The sequence below is a fragment of the Callospermophilus lateralis genome, chromosome 2 (assembly GCF_048772815.1).
Source record: "Callospermophilus lateralis isolate mCalLat2 chromosome 2, mCalLat2.hap1, whole genome shotgun sequence".
NCBI lineage: Eukaryota > Metazoa > Chordata > Mammalia > Rodentia > Sciuridae > Callospermophilus > Callospermophilus lateralis.
Window position 1 is genome coordinate 24,016,948 of NC_135306.1, and position 24,805 is coordinate 24,041,752.

A 24,805-nucleotide genomic window follows, 5' to 3' on the forward strand; every position below is an offset into this window, starting at 1 on the left:
GCCACATCCCCAACCCTTTTTTAATATTTTACTTAGAGACAGGATCTCGCTGAGTTGCTTAGGGCCTCACTAAGTTGTTGAGGCTGGCTTTGAACTCATGATCCTCCTGCCTCAATTTCCTGAGCTGCTGGGATTATTGGCATGAACCACCATGCCCAGCAGAGGCCATGTTCTTTATAAATATTGTATTTAATCCCCCACTGCCTTTTTGGGTGGGTGTATTTATGTCCCCACCCCTTTTTTAGGAAGAAAGCTAATGAATGGTAAAGAAGGGAAGTGGGACCTTCTGTAGATCCTAGGATACTCTAGTTCTTAAATTTGACCTTTCAGCTTACACCTCTGGGTTTCTTTCTTTCTCTGATACCAGTCCTACTCCTGCATATCTTCCTGAGGGGACAGAAGCTGCAAGGACCAGTTAGAAATGTTGTGCCAAATATGAGAGATTAGTTTTCTGATTCCCTCTTCTTACAAGTGCCGAGGGAGGAGACTGCTGCCAAGCCTGGAAGGCTAACTAGGGAAACAAGTGGGCTTAGAAGCAGATCTAAGCCTTGCTTCTTCGTTTCTGGTTTCAGAGTAAGAGGAGCAGTGCTTGGCTGCCTCTGCTGCTGGCTGCCCTTGCTGCTGACCCTTTCAGGATGAGGCACTTCAGAGGGCAGAGGCTCATTGTCAGTGGCTTCCTTTTGGCATTTTTTTTTTTTTTTCTGATGGGGAATATAATCTGTAGAGGGAAATTGGGTACTTTTCTGTATTTGGTATTATGTATAAATGGACAAATCTTATGGAAACATAAATCACTAGCCTTCAAAAAGTTCTACCAAATTCTACTAAGTTGCTGTCTAAAAATATACATATTCTCTTGAAAAGGAAATAAAAACCTTATTAAACGATGTGAGACCAACATGACAATTTTTTATGTTTTAGTTAGTTAAGTTCTTAAATTCTGATGCTCATGGTTGATTCTATACCTCACTATAACCCATGTTCTTTCTTAGCTTAAAAGAAAAAAATCCTGTAAACCTAAGAATGAATGATTCACTGAATTTTGGTACTCCCATATAACCTCTTGATTTTCCCAAACTTTTGTATTTTCATGGTTCATGTTAAAATGGGTCACAGGTAGGGTTAACTTGCAATATTTGTGACAGGACTTTAAAGTGCATAGCAAATGTAAGCCATCCTTATCAGCATGTTCATCATCACCACACTCTTTTTTTCCTGGTGGCCCCCCCCCAAGTTGTCTCTGTGACATATTTCATATTTCAAACTTTCGTATGGACTAAAAGTTTAAGTGGCATAGTGTGTCTTCAAAAGCTAAGAGAGAGAAAGATTGCATAAATGAGCCTGTGTTCATACAGTCAGGCAACTCCGGACATAGGATGACTGAAGTTTTTTGGGGGTTTGGGAGATGAGAGACTGTTAGAGAGCTTTATAAAGACAAGACCACAGAGGATTTTGTGCTATATCATAGAAGTCTGGGCTTGATTTTGTAGATGGGAAAGGGCTAATTATAGGTTATATGGCAATAGAAGAGGGCTTATGTTTTGGAAAGATTATGTAGCCCCTCTAATTGAGGTTATCTGGGTCATTGAGGTCTGTTGGGGACATAAAACAAAATGTAGGGAGACCAATTAGATGACTAGGAAAGTTTTTTGATGAATTAATAAAGGAAAATTGATGTTTTTCCCAGTCTCTCTCACCCTCCACACCTATCCCCCGGGCTCGGTACATATTCATGTTTGGGTGTAACATATCTTACAGAACTTTGCTTAGGCATTTTCTCAGATTAAATTAGTTAAGTTTTAATTAGTTAAGTTCTTAAATTCAAAAGCTCACGATTGATTCCATATCTCACTATAATCCATGTTCTTTCTTAGCTTAAAAGAAAAAATCCTGTATACCTAGAATGGAATGATTTACTGAATTTTGGTACTCTCGTATAATCTCTTGGTTTTCCCAAACTTTCGTATTTTCATGGTTCATGTTAAAGTGGGTCTTATGTAGGATTAACTTGCAATATTTGTGACAGGACTTTAAAGTGGAGGCTGTTTCATTTTTTTCCTGCCAGTTGCTATGTGATGCTGCTCTTTTTGTCTTAGCAGTCACTGATCTCTTGGGAATGTCATTATATTAACAACTCTAAGAATGAGGCTATGCATGTCCCTGATGACTCTTGAACAATGTGTTCTCCTGGGGTAGTGAAAAGTATAGTTATCATTGTAGGCTATATTTCCTCTCCTCTGGGAAAGAAATTGATAGTGTTTAGCCCATTTTTATCAGTGGGAATATTGATTCACAGGAATGTATATTCTTTTTATTCTCAGATGAATATTGAAGCTGTACGGGAGAACCCTTATTTTCAATCCAAAGAGAACCTTTCTGCAACATTGGAAGTCATCTTGGAGCGCATGGAGGATTTCACGGATTCTGCTTACACCAGCCATGAGCACAGGGAACGCATCTTGGAACTGTCAACTCAGGCGAGAATGGAACTGCAGCAGTTCATTTCTGTGTGGATTCAAGCTGTAAGAACTTTTTTCCATCAAAATAAATCTTATATAGTAGCTTTTTAGTAATGTTTTGAGACATGTGGAGGCTAACATAATCACCAGGAAGATGAATTTGGTCAACATGTAATGAAGATGTCCCATCTCTTTTCTCCCTCCTAGTTGGCCAAAACATCTTTCCCATCCAGCATTCACAGTATGTGACATTTTCCAGGCCAGTCCGGACTCTGCTACTGTCACCATGTTTAGTTTGCCCTGTTGTTTCCACTCTTCCACCAAACTTACCTCTACAAAATTTCTTCCCAGAATGCTTCTTCAGAGTGAAGCACAGAGGGGTAGATTCCTACCTAGAGGTTCTTGGTATCTGACTCTTACTGCTGGAGCCATGCAGATGTGTACAGTTCTTAACTCTGAGGACAGCTGATTGATAGACACAGTGCTATAGGACATTTGCTGAGGTTTAGATGCAATGAAGACAAGGGTAGATCCCTCTAGCAGGTAAAAATCTTTCATTCTTGGACAGATTCCTGGTCTAAATCCATTGGCAGCTGTTTAGTGGACCTCAATAGGTTATTAGTGTGCTTAAAATATGGGAGGCTCTTTGGGCATGATTGGTAAAGAGAACAGCAAGTGTGTTCTCCATCTTTCATAGCAGTGGATTGCAAAATGGAGGGACAGGCCTGAGGCATGTTGTTGGCACCATTTATACATTTTTTTCTTAGACCTAGGCTATGTCAGAAAAGTATTTCACATGACATATAACACACAGCAGAAATAGAACTAATCCAGAGTCACAAACAAAAGCTATGGCTGTAAAGATAAAGGAAGGTGAATATGGTTGAGATCATGAAAAACGAAGCAGCCATCTACTTTATGGTAACTGAATTGATTTATTAATGAAGAATAGATATGAATTACAGATTTCTTAGATATTTTATTGGTATCACAACAGAGCAAATGCTCATTAAGGAGGAATCTTACCGTAGAGTAGAGTGGTATAAAAGACTCAAGCAATATTTTGTATTTAGTTTGAATTATCTATGTGACATTTAACACTGTAGATTACTGTTAAATTTTAAGTTAAATATTATAAAGAGCTTCTTGTGTTGAAATGCTCTGTTAGAAACCTGATTTTACCAATTCTTACATTTGCAATTAACACCCTTCACATATTTCACAAGCACTCAGAGCTCCAATTCTGCACCAGATATACTTTTTTTTTTTTTTTTTTTAAAGCAGTTCTTACTGAGTGCCTTTTATATGCCAGGCACCAGAAACTTAAAGAAGAATAAGATACCCCCCCAAAAAAATTTTTTGTAAGAACCTGTGTTGAGAGGGTTTGCAATACGATAAGTTTGTGCTTTAGAAAGAGGAATCAAGAAGACTTCATAAAGGCATTGACATTTGACTTTGATTTATTTATTTAAAAATTGAACACCTCAGACCTGCCATGTACTATGCCAGGTACTATGGATTCAGTGGTGATCTCAGTCTTTGTGGAACTTTCATAGGCCTAATGGTGAAGAGAGCCTTTAAACAAACAAATATAAACTAAAAATGAAATATATAATTGTGAACTGGAATGATTTCTTAGAGAAAAATTTAGAGTGTGTTTGGAAGAGGTTCATATCTAGATTGGGAAATAACCTGAGAAGGCTTTTTGAGAAAGTGACATTTATGTAAGGTCTTATAGTACTTTGATTTTTAACTAGGTTAAGAGTGAAGGGGATGAACATTCCAGATAGAAAATGAAAGAGATTAGTTTAGACATGAGTTTATTAAAGAAAATGAGTTTTTAAAAATTCATGTTTATAATTAGTATGGAAAAATAACTAAAATTTTATTTTCCACTTTAACCATAAGCAGGTATGTTTTAACAATATACTTTATTATATCAAAAGATATAAATTATTATAATTTACAATTTAAATGAAATTTGAATATTAGATTTAAAAGATGACATACCATTATATATATATATACTTCTTAAAATTTTTAGCAAAGCATCAAAACAAAAAGTATTGCTGAAGAATTGGAACTCAATGTTTTGAAAATCAGTCACAGTCTCAATGAACTTAAGAAAGAAGTAAGTATGGTTTGAAATTTAGCCTCTTTTAATTTTCAGTATGAATGAAATGCATGTGTATTAATGTGTGACTAGAAAATGGATAAAATTTTTTCCTTTGACATAGTTTGAAGCCACCATTTATTTGTGTTATCATTCTCAAAGCTTATACATGAATACTCACAGCAACTTCATTTTTAATGGCCCCAAACTGGAAGCAACCTAAATTTCCACAACAAGGGAATTGATAAATGACTCTTTCTGTAACTCTACCAAGTAGTACTTGACAACTTAAAGGAATAGTATGCAGCAATCTGGATGAATCACTAAAACACTATACTAAAGGGAAGAAGAGCCAGGCACAAAAGTATGTGTGTGTGTGTGTGTGTGTGTGTGTGTTTGTTTACATTGTGAAAAAAAGTTCTAGACAAGGAAAAACTATTTTTTAATGACAGAAATCAGATTAGTGGCTGCCTGAAGTCAGAAATTGAGGGATGTTAACTGATGCAATGGTGCAAGACTAATCCCAGTGATTTGGGAGGTGAGGCAGGAGGATCTCGAGTTCAAGATCAGCTTTGGCAACTTAGTAGACCCCATCTCAAAGTAAAAAAAAAAAAAAAAAAAAAGTCAAAATACATAAAGGCTAGGGGATGTAGCTCATTGGCTAAGGGCCCCTGTGTTCAATTCCCAGTACTACTACAACATACAACAAAAACAAAACAAAAAAGAAAAGAAAATGGGGGATATTTACTACAAAGGGGCATAGGAAGCCTCTATAGAGTAATAAGCTAATAATATAATATTGATTATAATAGGGTTATATGGCTTATGTGTTTGCAAAACATAAAACTGGGTTGGAGTTGTGGCTCAGTGGTAGAGTGCTTGCCTGGCATATGTGGGGCTGGGTTTGATTCTTAGCACTACATGTGAATAAAATAAAGGCCCATAACAACTAAAAAAAAAATTTAAAAACAAAAAAACTCATAAAACTGTACCTTTAAGTTGGACATATTTAAATTAACCTCACTAGAGATTTTCCTGTTCTTAAATAAAAACTTGGTCATCTCATGACTTATTGGACCACTCAGGTAATTGGAAGTTCTGTGGTTACTTTAAGACAGGGGTTTGTTCACAAACTACCTCTGGATTGTCTGTTTTCCTAAGTAGTGTTGTGGGACAAAATTCTGCCCACTTTATGTGCAGGCTATCTATTGTTTTCTTTCTGTAATAGCACAGTGGAGAGTGAAATGAAGCCTGTGTGGCCTGTAAAGCCTAAAATAGTTGCTATCTGCCCATTTATAGAAAATGTGTGCCGATCCTTACTTTCAGTGTTAAAGTACAATCTCAGTTCAGAAATCAGAAGGTTCACTCCAGGATTTTTATCAGCATTCCAGTCTTCATTCAGAGGTAGGACTTCTCTGCTGCTCCCAACCCCTGGCAGAGCTTTTGGGAGAAATGTGTTCTCTTCTCTTTTCCACCCCCCTCATCCTCCACAGTGTAGCTGCTGTTACTGATGTTTGCAGGCTGTGGCACGGGGAGAGAAAAGAGAAAGATGGGGTGGAAAGTTCTTAAGGACTGGTTCCCCTGTAAGACGTCCTTGGCCTTAGTAGACCCTTGAAGCAGACTCTGTCTCATGGATGCTTGTGTGTGTCCCTCAGAGGCTCTCCTGCACACTATAAATGCCAAGTCTTATTACTCTCTCTACTCTGAAGGGTGCTTGAAGAGGGCCTCATAATAAGCATTTATCAGCTCTTCAGAGAGATCCTCCTCATAAAAATTTCTCCCTATCTCTGTTTTCATAATTCTTTTATGTTTTTTGAAGTGAGTCAAAGGCTTAAATTGGGTTTTGGATGTTTCTTTTTTAAATTATGTGCACGTTGATCTGTTTCACATCTCAACTTGGTTCTGACACCTCTGTTGAAACCTCCATTCAAACCCCCCATTGAACTTAGAAGAAGGTCATGGTTTTCTATGCCTTAAAACAAAGCCTACCCATACGATTTCAGCCTATTCAATTTTAGCTAAACTATTGTTGAAATCCTGTACTCTCAATGCAGCGTGAAATCCTTTGGAGATAGACTGAGGGACTTTTCATAGGTTTCATTTTCTTAGCTCTTAGATGGACATAACCACATCAGCCTATAAGGATTAAGGGAGCTGAAGTATATAAAGCTGCTGTCAGGACATGGCACAGAGCATGTTTGCCTTTTTTTCTTTTTCTTCCCTATGGTTGTTAATGGCTTGTCCCCAGAACCATTTGTAAGAGTTAATGTGACCTTGGCAAGTAACTCAATCTCTATGGACCTATTTCATAGTCAGAAAAATAAAGGGTTGGCAAAATAAAGGCTTCTCTGAAGCCCTGCTGGTTAAACAAAACCTTATACAATTCTTATATGGCTTTAGTTTTTAAAGGAAAATGAATCTTAATGTCTTTATTTCTGGCTATTATTATTCTCACTTGGTTGCTGAATGCAGACAATCCTATTGTTAATTTTGTAGAAAGTCCTATAATTTGAATTAACATTGGATTATTTCCAGGAAAAAAGAAATTGCTTCATTTAAATAGGCTTAATTCAAGTCAAATTTTCCTTAGAATGATGTTTTTATGAAAAATAATCTCTTTCAGGACAACAAATCACCTGTTACATTATTTAAAAAAGGTAAGATAAGAAGAAAACATTTTTAGAGTTAATAGTGTTCAGAAATATTCAGAGAGTGAGCCATGCTTAAAATCCATTCCCCCACAAAGTCAATCATTGCTTTAGGGTTTGGGATACCTTTGTATCTGTTATTTCCATCGGGATCCACTTTATTATTAGAAAAGAGAGTAAAGTTCTGGATAGCAACCATCATTGACTGTACACCACTGAGAGCAGGGACTGGGTCCTACTTGTCATGGATGTCCAGCCTCTAGGGCAGTGCCTGCCACAATATGGGTATTTAATAACATTTCATTAAATATTTAATTGAATCTCACATTGACACTTCTTCAAAAGTGTGCTAAAAGACTTCTTAGTGATCATGAGCTGCCATTTGATTTTTCCTCTTAGCACTCTGAATATAATACTTTCAATACTGTGAATTCCTCACTAACTCTAAGAGTAGTAAAAACACTATTGACCAAGAGAGAAGCTATGTGGGAAAGAGCTGATTGATTATAGGATAAAAAGAGCCCTGGCTGCTCTGCACTGGATGGCCAGGTCACCTTCCCCAGACAGCAGTATCACTAGCCCCAGGAGATGCAAGAGGAAAAGACCTCACCTGGTCCTTGGGAGGGACTACACTCTCCAGGGCTCCACGACTTCTGTTACCTCAGCCCATCAAATGGGACTGCTTTGAGGCTTTTGTTCTGTAGTTCTAAATGCTTGTCAGGTGATTGGTGACAAAATGTATTTTTTTTTTTTTTTTTTATTTCCTTCATTGCCCTTCACACCCAACATCTGCAGCTTCACAGTACAGCAATGCAGCTGGCAGCAGATCTGTTAAAATACCATGCTGACCACGTGGTTTTAAAAGCATTAAAACTTACTGGAGTAGAAGGAAATTTAGAAGCTTTGGCTGAATATGCCTGTAAACTCTCTGAACAGAAAGAACAGCTTGTTGAGGTGAGTAATAGGTTTGCTTGCTAAAGAAATTGTAGTTTATGATACAACAGCTAAACAGGAGAAAATGTTGAGTAGTTTTTGGTTTAAGTCCTGATCAGATTGGAAGTAGAGATAATATGCTATGCTTTCATTTGTTCCCACTTTGACCCTAGAGAGTCTGTTGGTGAACAATATAGCTTTTTAATAATTTTGGTAATATGCAAATGTATTCTTATAGATTTTAATAAATTTTATTTGTAAAATTTAACTTTCTTTATAATTATGAAGTAATAGTTATGAAGTGTAAGTGTGAAGGATGTGAGTATGGAAGTTGAACTATAGACTTGTTTTCTTGTAGACCTGTCGATTATTGAGACATGTATCTGGGACAGAACCTCTTGAAATAACCTGTATTCATGCAGAGGAGACATTTCAAGTGACTGGCCAACAGGTAGGCTTAATAGCAGATTCTTTCTTCCATATTATGTCTTATCTGATTGCTATAATGAATTTTGAGGAAGGAAGGTGTAAAGGGTTCTGCATAACTGGAGGCCAGATCTACTGAGAGAAAGCAAGATAATGGACTCTTCATTGGTAATATGCTGGAAATATGGCTGACATTCCATTGGATTATCTAGTTGTCGGTCAAATTGGAGATTGGCACCCTGAAATTCTAGTTTATATCTATTTTAAATGAAGCTGATTATAATGCTTAGAACATGTTTAGAAGTAAACTACCATTATGTAACAAACCATAAGAATAATCTCACATTTCAACCTAATAATTCCTAAAGGTATAGGGGGATTTAAAAAACAAAACATGGGGCTGGGGATGTGGCTCAATCGGTAGTGCGCTCCCCTGGCATGCATGCGGCCCGGGTTCGATCCTCAGCACCACATACAAAAACAAAGATGTTGTGTCTGCCAAAAACTAAAAAATAAATATTAAAAATTCTCTCTGTCTCTCTCTCTCTCACCTCTCTCTTAAAAAAAAAAAAAAAGAAAAGAAAAAGGTCCAATTTCCTGACCTTTAAAAAAAAAAAATTAAAAAAAAAATAAAAATAAAAAATAAAAAACAAAACAATTCTTGTTACATTATTTATAATAAAATTCAATTGAAACAATAGCTATTCTTAAATTAGGCAAAATATTTGAAAATATTAAATTGTAATATATTATAATGTTAAAATAATAATATGATAATCAGAATTAGCAACATCAAAATATTTTGTTACAAAGTTAAAAGAAGTGGTACACAGATTTGTGTATATTCTATAATTGCTACTATACAAAATGTACATACCCGTGAAAATGATTACATGGGAATATGCAGAAATTAAAATTCTGCCTATTTAGATTATGAGTTATTTTTCTAAATTTTCTATTGGGTGTTACTTATTCTTTATAATTTAAAAAGCGTTTTTAAAACTGATATCCCATTTGTTTATACTTGGGCTTGAACTCAGGAGCACTCAACCACTGAGCCATATCCCCAGCCCTTTTTATATTTTATTTTATTTATTTATTTTTTGTGCTGCTGGGGATTGAACTCAGGGTCTTGTGCATGCAAGGCAGACACCCTACCAACTGAACTATATCACCAGACTCCTTATATTTTATTTTGAGACAGGGTCATACTAAGTTGCTTAGGATCTTGCTAAGTTTGCCAGGCTGGCTTTGAACTTGTGATCCTCTTGCCTCAACCTTCCAAATCACTGGGATTACAGGCATGTGCCACAGCACTCAGCCAGATATTCCATTTAATATTGTCTCTGTCAAATTTTGTAACCTAAAGACAAAAAAATTCTTTTTTTTTTTTTTTGAGCCCAAGCTCTAAAATAGTTTTCCAGATGTTCTTATTTAATTTATCATGGTCAACTGAAAGAACTTGCTCTTAAATTGCAATTTTGAATGATGGATGTCAAGTTCCTGAATATTTGAGTTATATCCAATAACAGTAAAAGTAACCTAGAGACAGTTAAGTTGTAGTCCTCTAGCATGTTGGATGCTAGAGGGAGATTACATGCCTCCTCTAGAGATTTCTGTGTCAAAAGCTTGTCATGGAAGTGGGAGCTACCTGAGTCAGCTTCCGTAATGATCATATATATGCAGAATACTATTACAAACAGGGCATCTCTGCTTAGCTGGTGAAACCAAGGCTTTAATATCTGTCTGTACACATGAGGGTCAGCCCACTTGCCTTGGTAACTAATATATTTTTGAACTGGAGTGTTTGGCTTTCTTGCCATGTGCAATCAGTTCTTGTTCCTAACCTCAGGTTCCATTTGCCATCCGTTTTCTGCCTATGTTACAAATAGCATTTCTTAAGTACTTTTTTAGAGAATGTTTATTACATGAAAGATAAAATATTAGCTGTTTCATTAATTCATTCATGTAGCAACTAATACAAGATCAAACATGAAATACCCAAATAACAGTGGCTTAAAGCAATCGGCTACTCCCTTATTGACAGTCCTGATTGGTGGCATGGCTTTCCTCCTCTTGGCAACCTAGGCTTCATCTTGTGACTTGCTAGCCTGCAGGACCTCAGACTCCCTGCTAGGTCCAGTGCATTGAACCTTCATATGGGGCAGGGAGAGAGCACTGAGGCACATGAGAGAGGTTTGAACGGGCCAGGCATGGAAGTGGTGGCCCAGGCTAAAGTGAACAGAATTTAGTCAATGGCCATACCCCTTGTGGAGAGCAGGCTATCCTGCTGAGTTACTCCACCATGTATAGACCAGTAGTTCTCAGACTGTGCCTAAATCTATGTTACTCCATTTTATAAAGCAGTAGTTTTACCATAAGCCATTTTGAGTGTTAAGTGCTGAGGTGGAGTGGTCTTTGTATGGTTATAACAGACAGGAGAAACTACCCTCTGCTGAAGTCCAAGGAAGAGATTTGGAAGTTCACTGTTGTGGTGGAGTGACTCTATACTTAATTTTGACAAGTAAACAACTACCATCTGCTTAGTACAATGATAAGGCACAAACTGTTAAATAAATTAATTGTGCTAACAAAAATGACCACCTGTGACTTATTGAATTAGTCAGAAGCACATGAATGCATGGGTGTATCACACTCATACTGGAAAAACCAGGCCCATGAGCCCATTGAACATTTTAGACCACCAAATGAAGCTATCCTTTTGCTTGAGACCCATAAAAGGAGGAGCACCCCAAGTCTAGACACAGCCACACTCTGACTTCCTCACACTAGACAGCCACACTGTGACTTCAAGAATCAGTGAGGGGAAAGGGAAAAAAAAAAAAAAAAAAGAGAGAGAAATGAATTACAGTAGATGGGGTAGAGAGAGGAGAGGGAAGGGGAGGGGAAGGGAGGGGAGGGGAGGGGAAGGGAGGGGAGGGGAGGAGAAGGGAGGGGAGGGGAGGGGAGGGGAGGGGGGATAGTAGAGGATAGGAAAGGCAGCAGAATACAACATACACGAGTTTGGCAGTATGTAAAAAAGTGGATGTGTAACCAATGTGATTCTGCAGTCTGTATATGGGGTAAAAATGGGAGTTCATAATCCACTTGAATCAAATGTATGAAATATGATATGTAAGAGCTATGTAATGTTTTGAACAACTATTAATAATAATAATAATAATAAAAGAAGCACTTGTTGTGACTCTTGCCCAAGAAAATCTCCACAGCAGTGAACTTCCAAATATTTTCCTTGGACTTCAGCAGAGGGTAGTTTCTCCTGCCTGTTATGACCATGCAAAGACCATTCCTAGCTGACACTCTGAAACTTATCCTCTTGCAGGATCTTGACCTAAAATAAAATCCTATGCTTTGATAGCTCTGTCCCCTGAACAAGCTTTTTGTCTGGTTCCCAATCTCATCTGACCACATATAGTGACTCGTTGCCTTTCTGTTTGCTGCCCTCAGGTCAGCCTCTTGAACCCCTGTGGCTTTCTTAACCTTTTCTTAGCCTTTCTGTAAATTATACATATAATTGTGTAAGGTGTGATATGTGACTTGAATGTATTAGCTTTTTGAAATTTAAGCTGGAATAACAGAACTTGTGTTTGCCCAGTTTATGACTATCAGGTGACCTGCAAGTATTCATTCATTGATGAAAATGAATTTATTGTTATTCAAGAAATTGTGACATTGTGGAAAGACACACGTTTGGTCTCTGTTAATGATACAGCTTGCTCATGATATCCCTCTACCAGGGAGCCTGGGAAAAATAATCTTGCTTTGTGTCAGGAGCAGGGTGGTGACAAGATTTTGATGAAAACATAACTGTCTCTACAATAATTCTTTAAATTATTCACACATTTATTTAGCCCATATGGTGGTATGTAAAAGTATGAGGCAGATTCTTGCCCATTTTATTCTTTTGTGAGAGGCCGGATGATGTGGTGGAAAGAGTCTGGACTGTGGGTCAGGTAGATCTGAGTTCACTCATCAGCTCGGCATATACTAGATACAGGTCCTTGGAAAAGTTACTTGGCATCTCTGAGCTTCAGTTTCTTTAGCTGTAAAATGGGAATAATGCTTATTTGAGAAGGGTAATATTTTGTGTGTTTTTGAGGATTAATGTACATCAAACATTTATAAGGCACAGTGTTTCGAGTACATTATTGTCTACCATGTACTCACAGGTGTGTGTACATGTTACTACTACCAGTACTACAGTCTACCTACCATTACTCCTGCTGCTTCACCACTATTACTTTCTCTTCTACTACACTATTTGTAGTCAGAGTGTATGTCTTTGAATTGTGCTACAGAAATAACTTTGTTGAAATAGTCTTCCTTGAATAAAGATAATTGCCCCCTGAATATAGGGGCAATAATGTATACTGTTTATCTGTAAGTCGGATTTAAGAAACAGCAGGTCTTATTCTATTGTGTATCTCTATATTACTCAACATAGGGCTTGTAGAAATTATTTAATAGTTGTTTTTTGAATTGAATTGAACAATACAGACTTAAGTTTGGTCTCCAATGTGATTCTGAGGGCTAAGATTTAAAAATCCATGCCTGTGTATGTTGTGTTTCTTTAGATAATTTCTGCTGCCGAAACACTGACATTGCATCCATCTAGTAAAATTGCTAAAGAAAACCTTGATGTATTTTGTGAAGCTTGGGAATCTCAGATTAGTGACATGTCAACACTGCTGAGAGAAATCAATGATGTGTTTGAAGGAAGACGAGGTGAGAAACTGTCCACATATTTTATGATTTTTCTCCTTTATGTTTTATTATTTTAATGTAACTCCATAAGTTTTTTAATTGGAAGCCTCAGATGCAAAATGAATTATCATGTTATAACCCAGCTGAATAATTTCTTGAATATCTGCCATAGAAAAATGATAAAAATATTTTGTCTTTATTTTTAGTGTCTAAACAGTACAATTTGTGGTATTATAACGTAGCAGGTTTCTCTGAATTAACATTCTAGCTTTCCTATTGAAATATTATTTTTAAAATTTCTTCTAAATCATTTTTAATTTTAGTACAAAAGCTCTTCTATAATACAGAGATTTTCTGATTTAATTCTACTAACTTCATAATGAAATGAATGTAGTTATTTGATTTTTGAATTGCTTTCCTTCCACTTGGATGGAATCTCTTTCCTTGATGACTACATAAACTTGGAATATTGCCTGTGGTGGGTAAGTTCATTGGTATTTCTACAACATATAGACTAGTACCATACATTGTATAGGAAGGCATCATTTTTGCTCATTATTTTCATAACTGCTGGGAATTTTATTTTTCCATTGTATTGTGTGTTCTGTTATTTGTTTATGCATTTTTATGTATATATACATATATATTTTTCCCTTTGAATGATTTCTGTTAGTGTCAAAGCATGATTTAAAAAATAAAATGTCATTTAAAGTTATAATATCAAATTACATGTTTACTTTCACTGAAGATGAATATTTAAAACCTCATTAGAAAGACCCATTCAAGATGAATGTTATTTGCTTAGAAATCAGGGAATGATAGACCTTCTAGTTATAACATCATTTGTAAAGTATAATAAATATTTATTGTGCTTCTATATTTAAAGATTTCTGCAATAGCTAGTGTGGATGGCACATCACTTTGAAGCTTTGCTAAAGGATTTATAGTTACAGGGATCTTTATGTGAGGCAAGTTTTGTATGTTAAAAGGTTAGGTTCACATTTAAGGAAGTATCACTTAGCCATAGGGATTGCTAGGAAATGAAGAGAAGTGGCTCGGTGTGGTGAAAGGACACCTGGTCTGGGAGAGCCAGAGCACCTGCTAGGCCCAGCTCCTTCTCTAGCTGGACTCAGGCAAGCACTCCTTGCCCTGGCTGTGAGTGTCCTCAGCTCAGTGACGAAGGCCATCAGCTCAGTGGTTTCAGAAGCTCTGCCAATTCTAAAAGTCTTTTGTGAGCCCTCCATGAAGTTGATGTCCTTTTGAGCTTTGGGCGAATGAGATTCCATGAAAAATAAAACCACAGGCTACTAGTGTCTGTGTGGGTAACATTATAAATATGATATTTATATTTATATTTAGAGGCATATAAATCATAATAATATAAACATACAAATGAAATACTGAGAAATTACTGTGTGCCAGGTTCTTTGATAAGTGCTAGATGTGCATTATCTCATTTCATTTTCTCAGTGACTCTATGAGATTATATTTCCATATTTTATTTATGATAAAACTGAGGTTTGAAGAAGTAATGTCAGTGTCCCACAGTGAAGAAGCAGCAGAGGCCTGGGAGTTGTGCTTCATCTAAATGAAGCCAAAGATAAATATTATCAACCACTCATCCACTTTTATCACTGAAGTATTCTGATGGGAATGAACTGATTCTGTGAAAAATGCTCACAACTGCCATGCAGGGTTTTACTCTTGTCTTTGAATTTTTTCCAGAAATGGCTGGGAGATCCCAAAGATGATGTTATAGCCCTTGCTCTGAACCTTCAGAGCAAGGAGCAAGCAGTTGAGGGCTAGAAGACTGGATCTTTGTTTTAGTCTGCTACTTATTAGCTGATGATGGGGCCGTCTAAATTGTGGAAGATATGATTGGGTATATAGTATATTAGTAATGGCAGCCTAGGCACATTACCTGGCCCTTTGATTTTTAGTTTCTTTTTTTTTCTTTTTTTAAATTATAGATGGACACAATACATTTATCTATTTATTTATTTATTTATTTGGTGCTGAGACTTGAATCCAGTGCCTCACATGTGCTGGGCAAGTGCTGTACTACTGAGTCATGATCCCAGCCTTATTTTCAGTTTCTTTATGGCCATAAATGAAATAATTTGTCATGGTACTTGCAATATATAAATGGCAAATAATGTGTTCTTCTGTTTTTACCATTAGGTGACCTCAAAGAAGTCCTTTAACCTCTGTTTCTCAGGTTCCCATCTTTAAGGGCCTTAGCTGGGTATGATGGCATTCACCTGTAATCTCAGTGACTCTGGAGGCTGAGGCAGGAGGATTGCAAGTTCAAGGCCAGCCTCTGCAATTTATTTATTTATTTATTTTAATTTTTCTTTCTTTTTTTTTTTTTTTTTTTTGTGGTGCTGGGGATTGTACCCAGGGTCTTATGCAAGCTAGGCAAGCACTCTACCAACTGAGCTGTATCCCTAGCCCGAGAGAATTTTTTTTAATTCTTTTTTTTTTTTTGTTAGCGGACACAACATCTTTATTTGTATGTGGTGCTGAGGATCAAACCCAGGCTGCACGCATGCCAGGCTAGCGCGCTACCGCTTGAGCCACATCCCCAGCCCCCAGCCTCGGCAATTTAGCAAGGCCCTGAACAACTTAGTGAGACCCTGTCTTAAAAAATAAAAAGTGCTGGTGATGTAACTTGGTAGTTAAGCACCCTAGGTTCAGTCCTCTGTATTCAATTAATAAGGGCATTAGACTAGATCAGAGTAGGCAGATGTATAGCACGAGTGTGTACAGAATGAGTGCCACTCCTCATTCTTGTCCCATGACAAATACTGCAGATTGATCTTGAATTTTTCTCACACTGAGCTTATTACATGGATCCCCATTCTTTCTCCACACAGTACTCTACTATTCACTGTGGATAGAACAGAACTGAAACAGGAGAATCTTGTGCTTGGACCACATGTTCACTGTGATTTCTTTTACTTTTAAGCTGGATAGGAATAGAGGGCAAAACAAACAGGTATTTAAAAGCAGACTATAGGGATTGGAACTTCCCTGTGATAAATATGACTAGCTGGTGGTAATGGTAGCTAGCCAGATTATATAATTGCCTCCCCTTTTGGAGAATAGATGTGACCATTTCATGGTCTGGGCACTATGGAACGTCAAGCTTAGATAATACAAGATTCCTTGCCTGAGCCAGTTATCCTTAAGTAATGATTATGCCCTCCTTTTCATAGCTTATTAAGGCCCCATTTTAGAGATCTTATGGATAATATTCAGACTTTGAATTAGCTAGGTGGTAAATTTTGACATTCGGAGTGACCTGAACATTATTTTCTGTTAGTTTTCGTGCAGCTAAGTCAGGCACTTTTTATATTAGAGCCTGGCTATAAGACATGAAAATAGCCTCCCATTTAAGGGTTTTTCCCTTAACAATTCTTTTTTCTTTTTTTTTTTCCTGGTACCAGGGATTGAACTCAGGAGCACTCAACCACTGAGCCACATCCACAGTCCTATTTTGTATTTTATTTAGAGACAGGGTCTCACTGAGTTGTTTAGCACCTCACTTTTGCTGAGGCTAGCTTTGAACTCTTGATCCTCCTGTCTCAGCCTCCCAAGCCACCATGTGGTGTGCCACCACACCTGGATCCCTTAACAATTCTGAGTTCAAAAAATTACTAATAAAGTTCTCTTACAATTCTGATATTACAGAGAAATTATTTAAATCATAAATTATTTTGAAATACCACTGGCTGGCCCTTAGCAATAATTCATTTTTTTCTTTTCCATATTTCTTATTGGTGCATTATAGTTGTATACAATGGTGGGATTTGTTATTATATACTCATACTTACACACATATAACAATATAATTTCATGAATACCATTCCTCAGTATATCCCCTGTCCCTCCCCTTCTTCCTCTCCCTGGTCCCTTTCCTTTACTGATCTCCTTTTGATTTTCATGACACCACCTACACACATATACCTTTCTTTTCCTTTTTCCTCTCTAGCTTTCACATATAAGAGAAAACAAACCAGTTACTTTGAGTCTGGCTTATTTTACTTAACATAATGTTCTCAAGTTCCATCCATTTTCCTGCAAATGACATAATTTCATTCCTCTTTATAGCTGAATAAAACTCCATTGTGTTATATATGCCATGCAATAATTCATTTTATAGATCAGCTCTGTCCAATAAATATAGAATGCAGCCCACATATATAATTTAAAATTTTCTAGAAAGCACAAGAAAAATTTAAAAAAACAGGTAAAATATGTTTTAATAATTGGTTTTATTTAACTTAGTATTTTCAAAGTATTATTTCAGTGCATAATCAATATTTTAAAATTAGTAATAAGATATTTTACATCCTTCTTCCCCCTTTGTACTCTCTTTAAAATCTGGTATTTTACATTTATAGCACATATCAATTCAGACTAGCCATGTTTCAAGTGCTCCATAGTCACTTGTGGCTAGTTGATTCCATACCTAATAGGGTAATTCAGATGAAACTTTTAGTATTTGTATAAAATATTCTGAGACCAACAGGTGCGCCTTGTTCATATAATAGTCATTCTATAAGAAAATGAGTGATTAAGGGCTCTTATGTTTTCTTTTATAAGGTTAGACCATATGAAATTTGTTTTGTAGTTTCCAAGTGTTTGTATATGAACACTTTAATTTGGCTCAACTTGATATATTATAGCTGATTACACTGTTTTCCTTCAAAAAGCAATACTATTCAAATTTCATCTTAAATTCTTACACCAGATGCCACAAACTAGTTTTGAAAAACCATTTATTATTTATTGTAACCAAGTCTGTACATGATCTGGGAGCTAGAAAATGATAAGATTGTGATGAAGAGGACATTGCCTGTTTCCTTCCTTTCCTGAGTTATTATGCTTCATGTCAATTCACAGCCAAAAAACTCTGTTTGCTTTATTTCATTTTCCTGAGCTGGGGATGTGGCTCAATGGTAGAGCATTTGCTTAGCATGTACAATGCCCTTGGTCAATGTCCAGCACCACAAAAAAAAAAAAAAAAAAAAATCATCTTTCTATCTTGTACACTGAGGTTGTCTTCTTCCCTGACTGAAAATACATTATGAGGTTAGTTGTAAATGATTTGGTCTGGTACTTGCAGAAAAGGAAGAAGTACTGATACTGGTGCTACTAAAAGAGGACTTTGGTTTCAGTAGAGGCAGGCTGTGGTAAGAGGAGCACTGAATGAATGGAGCTAATTGCAAGAGAAAGTCAATGTGGTCAGGCATTTTGCTTTTCTCCCTTTTGAGTTGGGAGAGACCAGCCAGTCCAGTGCCTTAGGGATGCAGGTGTTGGCAGTCTTCACATTTGCCTACCAAATTATGATCTGATTTCTGAATGACATCTAATTAATAGGCTATCAAAATAAATGTACTAACATTCTTGTTCATTTAATCTTATGGTAAAAGTTAAATGTGTATAATATAAAAGTATTATTAGAAAAAAATTTTTAAGTTATATATGTTATTTGTAGGAGAGAAGTATGGCTACCTTTCACTTCCAAAGCCAGCGGTAAGTAGAATTATGTACATTTCAGACTGTTTTTATATAGAATCTAGATTGTGTTCTTGTTGCCTACTGCAGCTACTTTCCTTCTCTAAAGAAAAAGGTTAGGATATTAGACTTTGTTCAGAGTTGTTATTCTTGGTAGCAATCTGCATGTGGCCCATACTCTGAATATTTGTGTTGGGTTTGAGGATTTGAGAGGATGGGTAACGGAATTTGTGATTAATAAGCCCTAATCTAAGGTCAGAAGTCATTTTATTCTTCACATCTTGGGTCTAATTTGCTAGGTTTTGTTGGATTCATTTTCTGTAAATTAAAAATTTTAATACACTTTCTACCTAGATGAAAACATACCATGTGTTTGGGAAAGATACAGAGGGGTAACTGAGCTGGGCGCTGGTCCTAAGATCCATTTTGGGAATGACCAATTCCTGTCTTCTGGCTGATAGTATTTTAACATAGGTCATGTTACTCAGGTGATGTTTTGAGGACCAGAGCAATTTTTTTATAGAGATCATTCTATAGAAATTTATAGTTTTGAATAAAATGCAAGCTATGAAAAGCAGAGATTATAGTAACAAAAAATCATTTATCAAAAAGGACAATTTTTCTAAAATCATCATGTGTCCTAATCTAACTTCAGAAATAGAGGGAAAACAATGGCAAATGAGAAAATAAAAGAATAGTAAATTATGCCCCACATAAAATTATACCCAGTTTCCCAGTCACGAAGAAGGGTACATTTTTATAGCTGAAAGTTCTTATAACAGGTCAATGTTTCGTGTGAGACAAAAAACATTCATCTGTTCAACCACTAAATACTCCTTGGCCATCTTCTGTTTGCTGGGCAGTAGGCTAGGCACTGGTGCAGTAATGATGAAAAAGATGCTAAAAGATATGTTCTGCAGGTGGGGATTTAAAAGACATTTTGTTAAGTGCAGTTTTCCGTTTTCCTAGAACTGCCTGTACAAATATGTCACTTAGAAAATAATGCAATAATTTAGTCAATGAAAAAGGCAGGCTGGTTTCAGCCAGCCTAGCTTGGACTTGTCCAGTAGAAATATGATTCAAGGCATATATGTAAATAAAAATTTTATAGTAGTCATATTTTTAAAAAGAAAATTGTGAAATTTCATATTATATTTAATCTGGTATATCCCAAATATTATCATTTCAACATATAATCAACATGTAACTATGGAACCTTTTTGAAGTATTCCTGTCAGCCTAAGTCTTTAAAGCCTGGTGTGTATTTTACACACACAGCACATCTTAATTCAGACAAGCCACATTTCAAGTGTTCAATGGCTACATGTGGCTAACTCTATTGGAGCGTATAGGTTTAAACTCACAGAAAAAGAAAATGAATAGAGAGGAGAGAGAATTTGTATCAATGATTATCAAGAAGAACAGATGATGAGTATCAAAAGAGAGAACTGGCAATGAAGAGATGGAGAGTAAAGTGCCCATGTTTGGGATGTAGAAGTAACAGTGGGTGTGGTTGTTGGTGTAGGGGAAGTGCAAATGATTAAGCAAACCCCCAGATTTAAAAAAGGGCATATACTTAATTAGTTTATTTAAAAAAGAAAACCGGCATTTAATATTGAAAATCAGGGGCTGGGGTTGTGGCTCAGCGGCAGAGCGCTTGCCTCACATGTGGGACACTGGATTCTATCCTTAGCACCACATAAAAATGGATAAATAAACAAAACAAAGGTATTATGTCCATCTAAAACTAAAAATAAAAAAATTTTTTAAAAATATTGAAAATCAGTATTTGAAAACAATGTAGCTGGTGCAGAAGCAACTATAACACTGCAAAATAATTGTGTGTGTGTGTGTGTGTGTGTGTGTGTGTGTGTGTTTGAAAAGAGCTTCTATGCCTTAAACTATCCTCAGGGCATTGAAAGTCTAGATAGAAATTTGTCTATTTTTTTTTTGTTGTTGTTTTTTTTAACCCTACTTAACTCTACTAGTTTATATTACAGTTAATATCCTATTGGGTTTAAGCAAATAAGGATACCTTGAATTTTTTTTTCAACTTCTGTAATTTAGGATTATTACAAAATATTTTTTTTGAGGTTGGAAGAGACATCATAGAGCTTTTTAAATTTCTTTTTTACTTTTTTTAGTCCTAGATAGACACAATACCTTTATTTTATTTGTCTTTATATTTTATGTGGATCGAACCAGTGCCTCACACATGCTAGGTAAGGGCTCTACCTCTGAGCCATAACCCCGGCCCCAGTCATCATACAGCGTTTAATAGGTGGAATGGAGCAAAGATTTTATTGGACTAAATAGCGTTATCTTTAGTAAGAAATAATTTCAGAATCACAAACCATCTTCTTATTTGAGGATAACATAGCTAATTATATTCCTAGAAATTTGTAGCTCTCTTTTCAGAGGCTCAAAGTCTTCAGCCTTAAGCAATTCAAACTGTTCCACCTGACTGCATTTTAAAATAGTGTCCACTAGATGGCAAGGGAGGTCACATTAGTAAGATGAAAAGAATAGGTCAATTCTCTTGTAGTCTTTGTTAAACTCTTTAATAACAATTTGTAAAATTAAAAACATAATAAATAAACAAATAAATAAATACAGCTAATGCCAAAGAATACAGTGGGATGTAAAAATTCTAACTAAAATAAGGCCTAAAAATCTTGAGAATATTCTTAACTTTCTCAATTGCTTAATGATTTGCTTTATAGTCTGCTAGAAGGAAATAAAGATGATATGACTATCTAAGGAGAAGCCAGAGATCATTGATCAAGTCTGTTTGTTTTCTAATAAGCACAAGAGCCAGCTTGCATTTGCATTTGTGTTCATGTATGTGTATAATTTTGTAGTTCCTCTATGCATATTTATTTCATGTCCTTTTACCTCATTTATGCGTTTAAAATAAACATAATTAAAAAAAAAATCTCAGAATGGCTATGTTCAATGAGTGCATCTAAACTATGGAATAGGAAAAGAAGGGAACAGTTTTGTTCTGAAGTGAAACTGGTAACAGATGTAACAAATCAGGTTGTAACAAGGGAAACAAAAAAGGAGCCCGAAACACACACACACACACACACACACACACACAGGCACCTATCACTTGACAGTGGGGAGCATATTCTGAGGAATATGTTATTAAGTGATTTCATGGTTGTAATAATATCATAGTGTACTTGAACTAAGATGACTATGACATTGCTAGGTGATATAATCTACTGGAACCACCATCGTATATGCATTATTTAGTTAACCAAAATGTTACATGGAGCATAATATGTACACACATGCATGTGCGTGTGTGCGCACACACACACACACACACACACACGCACACACAGATAGTCCCTGACTTATGTGATCTTATCACTTTACAGTGGTGCAAAAGTGATACCCATTCAGTAGAAAGCATACATTATATGTTGATCTTTACCAAGCTTGCTGTAAGTAGTACGATACTCTCTTGTGATGCTGGTTGGGCAGTGGCAGTGGGCCGAAGCTCCCAGTGAGCCAGGTAGGTGATCATGAGGGGAGCAGCTGATACTCTACCATACATATGTTGATAAATTATGAGACTCAGTATGTTAGGTATATTAAATGCATTTTTGACTTTTGATATTTTCAGCTTATGATGGGTTTATCAGGACATAATCCCCTTATAAGTTGAGGGGCATCTGTATACACATCTTAAAGGTATTGGATGTTAGTACTATTGGTTGTTAGTACTATAGGGTCTATCCTGGTACCCTGTTCTTCAAATGAGTAGTTATCTGTGAACTTGTATAGAACCAACTGGTATAGATCTCTCCCCTTCTAGGAGAAATATATTCTGAGTTCCACATAATTTATGTAAAAACAAACTTGCTCTTTCAAAAATAGGAAACCATTGAACATTGGTTTACATATTAAATCTTAAATTCTAAATGTAATCTTTATAACCTGGGATACAGTCTGAACAATTGTGATGGCAATGGAACAAAGAATTTAGCCTTCTAAAGGCACATTATTTAAAGGAGTTTAATTCTGGAGTCATAACCATTGGGAAAGTATGAAGTACTAACAGGTGTTTTTTTAAATTTTTTTTTTTAGTTTTCAATGTACCTTTATTTTATTTATTTATATGCAGTGCTGAGAATTGAACCCAGTGCCTCACACATGCTAGGCAAGTGCTCTATCACTGAGCCACAACCCCAGCCCAGTGGTTATTTTTAATACATCATTTCATAAGAATAATTCAAGCATATAATAATCTTGTTGCAATAGATAAGCCAGAGAGGTTTGAGGGACATTATTATTGCTTCCCAAGGATATTGCAGAAGTGTCTTGAGAGGTCCCCAAAACCCTTGTGCAAAGAGGAGAGCCACTGCAGACACAGAGGACACTGTGAAACAGGACACTGACCTGCTTTCCCTGGCTCCAAGTTGCAAACCAAGGACCTGTTCAAAGCTGCATGCAATTCAGCAATTGTTTGTTTAGTTTAAAATACTTAATATGATTTAGCTATATACTAGATATGTTAAAATTAGACTTTGTTACATTATTACTATTATATTTCCTCACAATTAAATGTATTGCCTTTTAAGAAATCTCAATTTTTTTATTGTCACAGAAGAATAATGCAAACCTGAAATCATTAAAGCTGGACAAGCCTGACTCTGAGGTAAAGCCTTTTCTTTTGTAATAATCTTACATCTATTCTTCCTTTTGCATCAACAATGACAAAGTTGTGATTAAAATATATGTTTGTAGGAGCAAGCCAAGATAGCAAAGCTTGGACTTAAGTTGGGTTTGCTCACCTCTGATGCTGACTGCGAAATTGAGAAGTGGGAGGATCAGGAGAATGAGATTGTTCAATATGGACGGAACATGTCCAGGATGGCCTATTCTCTATATTTATTTACTAGGTAATGTGGTTACATTTTGATCTTTTAAAATTAGTCTGATACTTAGTGTAAAGAAAAAGTGCCATGTTAAATCATTACGAGGTTAAAGTCTCTAGCAAAGGCATGGTAAAAAGACTGGAAGTAGTTAAACAATGTGCACTGGTACACATCTCTAATCCTAGCGACTCAGGAGATTGAGGTAGGAGGATCACAAGTTCAAGGCCAACCTGGACGACTTTGTCCCCAAACAAAGTAGAAATGGTAGGGATGAAGCTCAGTGGATAGTATGTGTAAAGACCTGAGTTTGATCCCTTGTACACATACGCGCGCGCGCGCGCACACACACACACACACACACGACTGGAAGTACTTACTATGACAATTTACTTCAGCAGCTACAAGAAGAAGACACATCTGTTTAATTGAGAGTTAGGTGTAAAAGTGATCCTTTTCTAGTTTTGTATCCTATTCTTTCCAGAATTTTGAAATAATTTACATTCTGCTTTTTGTCAACCTATATATCATATCTCCCAGCCAACACCAGTACTTTAGAGAATGTGCCTTTTATATCTTTACACAAGTAATGATTAGACAAAGATTTATATTTATATTTCTTAATATATTTATATATTTATATTTATATTTCTTAATTTATATGTTTAAAATTTTTTAATGCCTTTTAGTTTGAAAACATTTCAAATGTACCATTGCCTTTTGGTTTTTAACACGTTTTTTTGCTTTATTATTTCTTTAGATACTCTCAACAATTTATTAGGATCAGGAATGATTTGGTCACAAAGCTATTAAGTGGAAGTACTGGTTGCTGCTAGAGTACAGATTTTCTGTTTTATGTCTAGTATATTGCTGGTCTTATGTTCTTTCTGTTATTTTCTTTGTTGCAATCTACTTTTCATCTTTTAGAGTTGTTAATTTTTTTGGTAGTTTTAAATTTGATATTTCCCAATCTCTTTAAGACTGGTAGCACAAGAATTATCATAATTATCTTATGTATTCAAAGTTGAAACTTAAATAATATGCCTTTTTAAAGATGAATAACTGAGGGGGCTGGGGATGTGGCTCAAG

The 24,805-nt window shown here is 36.0% G+C and overlaps 1 protein-coding gene across 2 annotated transcripts in view; it reads left to right on the forward strand.

The window, feature by feature from the left end:
• Ctnnal1 (catenin alpha like 1) overlaps positions 1 to 24,805 on the forward strand; it is a 59,899-nt gene that overhangs the window by 29,401 nt on the left and 5,693 nt on the right. The window contains exons 7-14 of one of the 2 annotated variants that reach the window (XM_076845716.2): positions 2,322 to 2,522; positions 4,504 to 4,590; positions 8,016 to 8,174; positions 8,512 to 8,604; positions 13,175 to 13,325; positions 18,808 to 18,845; positions 23,449 to 23,499; positions 23,589 to 23,743. In XM_076845716.2, the coding sequence (XP_076701831.2) occupies positions 2,322 to 2,522; positions 4,504 to 4,590; positions 8,016 to 8,174; positions 8,512 to 8,604; positions 13,175 to 13,325; positions 18,808 to 18,845; positions 23,449 to 23,499; positions 23,589 to 23,743 (935 nt within the window). The remainder of the gene's footprint in view (positions 1 to 2,321; positions 2,523 to 4,503; positions 4,591 to 8,015; positions 8,175 to 8,511; positions 8,605 to 13,174; positions 13,326 to 18,807; positions 18,846 to 23,448; positions 23,500 to 23,588; positions 23,744 to 24,805) is intronic. The other variant, XM_076845717.2, reaches the window with a different exon arrangement.